We start from the raw sequence: 8,129 nt of genomic DNA, 5'->3' as shown, positions 1-8,129 counted from the left end.
GAAACCGGACTAATCCCAATAAGGTCTATCAGTTTACCCTTTGGGTCGACTAAGGTCAGATGGCAGTCGCTTTAGTAAAAACTAATACCTACGCCAATTCTTGGGGATTAGTTGCCAAGCGGACCCCACGCTCTCATGAGCAAGAATAGATATTATTTATCATCGTAGGATTGTACAACATTGTGCGAGCGCACATAAGGTTAATAAATGAAGAACGAAGATTTAATATAGGACTTAGCCTTTAATAGCTAGGTATTACAAAGAATGAAAAAATGTATGGTAATATGGGTCGCGGCCGCGTGTGCTCGGTCCGGCGACCTGAGGCAAATAGGAGGAATAGCGGGCGCGCTGCAGGCTGGTGGCGGGGGTTCCTCACCCCCGCGCTCGTCTGATGACGTTGTAAGCAGCGGCGCAGACATGCTGGGGGCCCTTGAAAGCCCTGCTTTCAAGAATCATGTAAAAGACATATGCGGTTCAGAGCCCGTCTGATAACTCCCCGCACGGTGTCAATATCTGCGACCCGTGGTACTCCGTCTGAGCCAGTATGAAGTTTCACCACTCTGCCCAGACGCCATAGAAGTGGGGGTTGATTCTCGTCTTTTATTAGTACTAGGTCTCCCTGCTGCAGATCCCTGGCACGCGTTTTCCATTTGGAACGTTGCTGCAGCTCCATGACGTACTCGGACTGCCACCGCTTCCAGAAGTGCTGCCTTATCTGCTCCAGCCGATTGAAGCGGTCCAGGTTGCGAGTGTTGGCTTCTGTCAGGTCCGGGGCCGGAAGCGACGTCAGTGGCCTGCCAAGGAGAAAGTGCCCGGGTGTGAGCGCTGCATAGTCGTTGGGAGAGGAAGAGAGGGGGCATAGAGGACGACTGTTAAGGACAGCCTCAATTTGAGCAAATAAACTCGAAAGCTCCTCAAAAGTGAGGTGCGTGTTCCCTAAAATGCGCTTAATATGAAATTTTGCTGATTTAATGCCAGCCTCTACATAGCCGTTAAAATTAGGAGCGTAAGCCGGGGAGAATTTAAATTCAATATTGTGATCACCAGCAAACTCTAAAATAGGGCCAGAATTTTGTTTAAAAAAGACATTAATCTCTTTGGCAGCGGCAACAAAGTTTTTGCCGTTGTCACAGTAGATTTCTTTTGGCTTACCCCTACGCGAAATGAAGCGGCGCAGGGACAATATGAAGGCGTCTTTAGAAAGTTCACTCACTGCCTCCAAATGTACACATTTAAATCTAAGACAGATGAAGAGACATAGATAACATTTTGTTATCTTACAGCCACGGCCTCGCCGATCAGTTATCAAAAATGGACCTGCAAAATCGACAGCTACAGTAGAAAATGGGAAGCCGGGCGTGACTCGTTGTGATGGCAAATTACCCATTATATTGGACATTGTTCGGCCATATTGCCGAATGCAAATGACACATTTGTGAGCCGTGCGTCGTGCTAAGTCCCTACCCCCAATGGGCCAGAACTGCTCACGCACGGATGCCAACATAAGTTGAGGTCCCGCATGCAAGAGGCGTTTGTGTTCGTAAGTGAAAATTAATTTTGTGAGTGTGTGTTTGGAACAAAGAAGTATGGGGTGTTTCACCGAAAAATCATATCTAGATCTACCTAGCCTGCCCCCTACTCTCAGGATCCCCTGAGAGTCAACAAATGGAGCTAATGAAATGAGACGTGATTTAGGGCTTAGTTTTTTGTTATTTACAAGTGCGGGTAAATCTACAGAGAATGATTGTTGTTGTGACAACTTCACCAAAACAGTTAAAGCATTTTCAAGTTCTGTTGCACTTAGCGGGCCCTTCGTACATTGTTTTTTACATTTAATATTGATGAAGCGTAAAACATAGGCAATTACCCTTTTAAGTTTACTCAATTGTGAGTATTTGTTGAAATCTAAGAGAGCATCGTCGTCTTTGTGTTCTACTACGTTGGTCAAAAATGAAGAGACCGTTGTTTTAAGCTCAGGTAAGGCCTGGGCCATATGGTTAGTATTAAGGACTGGCCAATTTTCCTCGGGCTCTAGAAGATAAGAAGGGCCATGCCACCACAACTGTTGAGACTGTACATGCTGAGGGTCGATCCCACGAGATGCAAGATCGGCAGGATTCTGAGCTGTGGGGACATGGCGCCACGCCGAGCTATCGGTGAGCTCTTGAATAGCTACGACACGGTTTGCGACGTACGTTTTTAATTTTGAGGGACATGTATTAATCCATGCTAATACTACACTGGAATCGGACCAGTAAGTACAGCGTGCTATAGGCTTGCGCAACGCTTTGCTTACCGTCGAAGCTAGGCGACTGGCAAGAAGCGCCGCAGCAAGTTCCAGTCTCGGTATAGTCGCAGAACGTGTCGGACTCACGCGTGATTTAGAGCAGAGCAAATTTACAGTTTGTTTGCCCGAGGGAAAAGTGGCTTTGATATATATGCAGGCGCCAAACGCAGCCTGCGAGGCGTCAGAGAAGGAATGAAGCTCAATAAATGAAGGTGAGTCACTGTTATCAAATATGTTCCTAGGCACAGTAAGAAGCTTTAGGTATTTTATGTTATCTATGAAGTGTGCCCAGGCGCGCTGAATTTCAGGCGGCACTGGAGTGTCCCAGTCTAATTTAAGGGACCAAAGTTTCTGTAAGAGAATTTTGGGTTTGACAGTGCACAAGGTCAAAAGGCCCAAAGGGTCAAATATCTTAAATGTCGTGGACAAAATCGACCGTTTAGTTACTTTATCAGATGAGGAACTATTGTCGTTAATATTAAAATGAAGTGTGTCTTGCGTAGGACTCCATAGCAATCCTAACGTATGAAGTGATTGACTCAGTACGAGATTATCATTTTGCATATTTCCTAGCTCAGAATCAATCAGAAGTTGAGAATTCGACCTATATTTTCGTAAGTTAAAGCAACCTAGAGATAGGGAATTAGACACGGCTTGTTTAATATTAAGTAGATCAGACTCTTCATCAGCCCCGGTGAGTAAATCATCGCAATAGAAGTCGTTTTGGATTATCATTTTAGTAGATGAATCAACTGACTCCTCACCGAGCTGCCACAAGCATCTGGCTGCCAAGAAACTGGCACTGGAAAAACCGTAAGTCACAGTATTGAGTCTAAGCGTTTTAATAGGAAGAGATTCGTTCTCCCGCCAAAGAATCAACTGTAGGTCGCGATCTAGCTCGTTCATAACGATTTGTCTGTATTGCTTTTCAATATCACCTGACAAAACGTACCTATAGTGACGAAATCTCAATAAAATGTTGAACAAGGAATCTTGTATGTTTGGCCCCACCATTTGTAGGTCATTTATAGAGTAACCTGACTTCGTGCGCATTGAGGCGTCATAGACTACGCGTAATTTGGTAGATTCACTCGAGCTCTTTAAAACAGAGTGGTGGGGCACAAAGAATGAGGTGTGAGGCCTCTCTACAATAGCGTCAGAAAGATGACCAAGATCGCGGTACTCTTGCAAGAAATCAGAGTACATTTTCTTATGCTCCGGGTTTTGATTAAGACGTTTTTCTAAGCTAAGAAAGCGCTTTTTTGCAAAGAAGTATGAGTCGCCCAGACAATCGGGAGTGTCAATAAGGGGCAACCTAACACAAAATTTACCATTTTCTAAACGAGTTGTATTCTCAACAAAGTGCGATTCACTTTCAGTTAAAATGGGTTTAGCTTCATGATGCTTGGGAAAATCTTCGTACTCCCAGAATTTTTGAAGTTGTGAATCTAGGTCAGTATCGTTCTGGGTGGCCACGAAATTGCACGAAATCGTTTTATTTACAGTCTTGCCCTTAGTCGGCATGCGGCCTCCTATTAACCAACCAAACTCGGAGTTGTAAAGAATGGGAAGCTTGTCCCCTAGACGGCGCTTCTCTGTACCAATGATGTCCCAGAAAACTTCAGCGCCCAATAAGACGTCAATTTGCGAAGGCTGATTAAATGTCGGGTCTGCTAATTTAATTGATGATGGTATATTAAGATGATTCACAGATATGAGGTTCTCAGGAAGAAGTTGAGTTACACGAGGAACTACTACAAAATCGAGATCACAAGCGTATGTACTCTGCCTTGATTTTATAAGGGCAGAGCAGCGCTCTGGAATGATGTTAATAGGGGTGTCCATGACGCCCGTGATGTTTTCATTGGAACGATGAGAAGTCAGCTGAAGACGCTGTTTTAAGTCATTAGTGATCATACAGATCATACTACCATTGTCAACCATTGCCCTCACTGTTTCTACTTGATTCGTATGCGGATTAACAATATCTATTATTGCACTACTCAGCAAGACTGCAGACGAGGATACTGCTGACATGACTGCAGAAGAAGAGGGAGATGGAGATGCCTCAGCACCACCATTGTTGTCGCCAGAGGGGCTAACAGAAGCTGGCGATGTGGGTGTGTTAGTGGTGTGTTTGTGTAGGGATGTGTTGTGACGCCTCTTACATACGCGACATCCTCCCAGTCGACAGCGCGCCGTGTCGTGGTCCGGGCGCAAGCAGTTGAAGCAGAGCTTGAGCTTTGCAGCCTGGGCCCATTTCTCGTCGGTCGTCAGACTGCTGAAGACCTTGCAATCGAAGATGCGATGCTTCCCCTGGCACACGACGCACGGTCGCGGTGTCTTTTCAGTAGCTGAAATGGCAAAGGATTTGCTTTGAGGCATTTCTGACTTTAATTGAGGCTTAACTTGTTTATCCCTTTTGGACCTATACAAAGATTCCAAAACATCAGATCGAGATTTTAAGAATTTTTTGAATTCATCTAAAGAGGGTAGTTCGACTAAATTATTACGATGTTCTTCCCATTTTGTACGAGTAGCTTGGTCCAACTTCGTTGTAACCATATGTATGATGATAGTGTCCCACTGATCGGTAGGCTGGCCGAGCGTCTTTAACGCCCGCAAATTTTTGGTCACGTGGTCACTAAGATACCTAAGTGCCTTATCTGATTCGCGCTGCAAAGGTTCGATGCTAAATAAAGAGTTAAGATGATTAGTTATAAGTTGACGATTATTATTATATCGATCACACAAAAGGTCCCATGCTTCAGAATAATTGTCAGCTGATACTTCTAAATTCGAAATGACGCGCGCTGCTTCACCTTCAAGGTATGAAGTTAAATAATGAAACTTATGTATTGCCTTGATCCTTGATCACAATAGATCAGCGATGGTCGCAGTGATACATAGGCTTTGGAGCCTTATATAGCCCCCTAACAAGAAGAAGATTGCCTTGATCCGGTCATTTTTATGAATAAGAGACTCGTAAGTGTCACGGAATTCGAGCCATTTAAAGAAGGTGCCATCGAATTTATGTATTTGAATTAATGGCAATTTAAAACCTAAAGAGTCATGATCATGGCACCGGTGTGAATTGGAATTTGAAGATGAATCTTGGTCGGCGTCATGAAAAGTCTCCCTAGGTTTACTTACCTCAAGGATAGATTGGGCTGTGGCGATGGCAAGATGAAGACTTTCCTCAATATTGTCCCTTTCGACAAGTTCATCCGCGAGGTTGTCTTCATTCAAGACCTCTATACGAGTTTGCATGACCTCAAATCTGTTGCTAAGTTCTAGGAATTTATTCAACTTTAAAGTTAATTCATTGATTTGAACAGAAGTTAAGGTGGCATCCCTGTCAAAACTGTCCAAAAACCGAGTGAATTTGGTTATCTGTCCCTTCACGGAACTCCGTTTGACCTTGAGAACATCTAACGATTCCGTCGTTAACTGTGGTATCGTAAGGGACAGTGGGGAAGCAGGTTTAGTATTTGTCATGTTTTAAATGTAGTTATAAACGTCAAACAATAAAAATATGCAATCAATGAAATAACTTATTACGGCAATAAGATAAGTAAACAAGTTGAATAAATTACCGTTAGAATGTTAAGATAACTAAAATTGCAAAAAACGGCTTACGCTCCTTATTGTTATCGCGCTCTGGAATGCGGCCGGCCAGGTGGCGGCGACGGAGCACTGCGCCGGTTGCGCACGCGCTGGTGTGATGCAGCCTCGAAGCGGGTTCGTTCCCGGGGCAGTGTATCACTGAAATGCGTATGAAGAAAATATTGGTTATGCGAGCGTAAGCATGAAGCGAAGTGCGAAGCAGGGATTTGTGAAATTAAATGAATGTAAAATAAGACGTAAGGCTTGATTTTATGCTTTGTATTTAAAGGCGCATGAAAAAGTATGCTAGAAGACGGCGTAGAATTGGCAGGCAGAAAATAGGTATCTTGTATAAGACGATTAAGGAAAATATTTGCGCAAAATAAATAAATGGGCAAACAGATGACTACGTAAGATGCAATAAATCGCTATTTAAATTGTAGGATGCTGTAAGAAAGTACAGATTAATCACGATGTAGCTACTTTTCAAAGAAGAGCTGCCATTAAGCACATGTGGCGGTGCAAACAGCTTAAGAAGCAAAGTAGCGTTTTTATGCAAAATAACAATTGATAAGATGCGTTTATAGTTTATAGGATTAAATTACGATGCAATAATCAATGAAGATGGCTAATATGGTCATAAATGATGCAAGAAGGATGTACTAAGTTCACACACGTTATGATGAAGTGCTATCGCCTTTATATGCTCAAACTGAGGGGGAATAAAAGAAGGATAAGATGGGTAAGCTCACGGCACTCTCCTTGTAAGGATGATCCAAGCGTGCGGCGCAGTGTCCACCGTCCGGCCGACCTTTGTGCCTAGACGCCACGTCTCCGGCGCACGAATTTCTTCTCGAGTGGTTGCTAACTCGTCCAGGTCCCGTCGTATTCTTGACCGCTGTAGTTCTTGGCGTGATTGACGAGCTTCGGGGCAGTTAGGATGGAAGATTCTTGGCTGGAAGTCCGCAGTCGGGTCGGCGACACATGGGCGTGTCGTGGCGTGTCGCGGCGCGAGTTATACGTTTCGGCTTGGCGTTTTGATGTCCGCGCCCACCCGGGGGCGCCAAATTATGTGCGAGCGCACATAAGGTTAATAAATGAAGAACGAAGATTTAATATAGGACTTAGCCTTTAATAGCTAGGTATTACAAAGAATGAAAAAATGTATGGTAATATGGGTCGCGGCCGCGTGTGCTCGGTCCGGCGACCTGAGGCAAATAGGAGGAATAGCGGGCGCGCTGCAGGCTGGTGGCGGGGGTTCCTCACCCCCGCGCTCGTCTGATGACGTTGTAAGCAGCGGCGCAGACAACATTTATTTACATAAAACATAATATATATACAGTGGTAGGTATTAATAACTATTAGGTATAAAAAAATGTATTCATTGATTTACAGATGCCTTACGTGTTTTTGTATGGCAACATACAGTGTAAGGTAAAATTTACGAGTGGGTGTTACACAAAAAATTGGGAGTCAAATTTGAACTAAAGTATTACGGTGTTATTCATAAACGTCTGCTAAGTTAATCAGCTGATGATCGTCGTTTGTCTTTCTCTATGGCATAACGACAGATAGGGACAAACGATGATCATCAACTGATTAAGTTAGCAGACGTTTATGAATAACGCCATAAAATATAATTGAATTAGTTTCGTTTTAAAATCGAATCAAACAAGATAAAAGCGACACTGTTCCATTTAAAAATTGTTTAAATTACATTGCAGGTAATTTCTATTAGAATTAGGAATCTAATCTAAAGCATGTTCAGTTTCTAAGTATTTAGTAAATCACAACATCAAAAAAACATTTAAAAAATATAATAACTATGCTTTACATAACCGAAATAGTAAAAAAATCGTATACATACTCCTACTTGAAGACTATGTACAAGACAAATCTATTTCGAGAACGAAATCCACATCGAGGGAGGGATATAAAATACCTATATCATTATGTTGCCGGCCGTAAAAGGGTTTGCTCATCTGATCATAATTAAATTAATAGCCGTTTTATTTGGATAAACATATAAATCTAGTGCACACACGGTTTATGTCTTTTAAAGAGGCCGGGTGAAGGAAGCTATTGAGGGCCACCCCACATCTAGCGTCTTTCGAGCGTCGGCGTCTGGTCAGCGCTATGGAAAATGACGTCGCTGCGCAGTTGCGTCGACGTTGCGTCGAGCAGCGGCCATAGAGTTGTAGACGCCGACGCTCGAAAGACGCTAGATGTGGGGTGG

The 8,129-nt window shown here is 43.4% G+C and overlaps 1 protein-coding gene across 1 annotated transcript; it reads right to left on the bottom strand.

The window, feature by feature from the left end:
* Positions 1–324: 324 nt before the first annotated feature.
* Positions 325–5,149, bottom strand: LOC134649518 (uncharacterized). Its single transcript, XM_063504278.1, has one exon. It carries the CDS (start codon positions 4,850–4,852, stop codon positions 446–448), a length of 4,407 nt encoding a protein of 1,468 aa, XP_063360348.1. The 5' UTR covers positions 4,853–5,149; the 3' UTR covers positions 325–445.
* Positions 5,150–8,129: the final 2,980 nt, after the last annotated feature.

Source organism: Cydia amplana, chromosome 7 (genome assembly GCF_948474715.1).
Source record: "Cydia amplana chromosome 7, ilCydAmpl1.1, whole genome shotgun sequence".
NCBI lineage: Eukaryota > Metazoa > Arthropoda > Insecta > Lepidoptera > Tortricidae > Cydia > Cydia amplana.
Note: the sequence above shows the minus strand (reverse complement) of the source record. Positions and strands in the feature narration are given on the sequence as shown.

Coding starts and splice junctions, on each gene's coding strand:
- LOC134649518 (XM_063504278.1), bottom strand. CDS start 4,852: ATGGTTACAACGAAGTTGGACCAAGCTACTCGTACAAAATGGGAAGAA.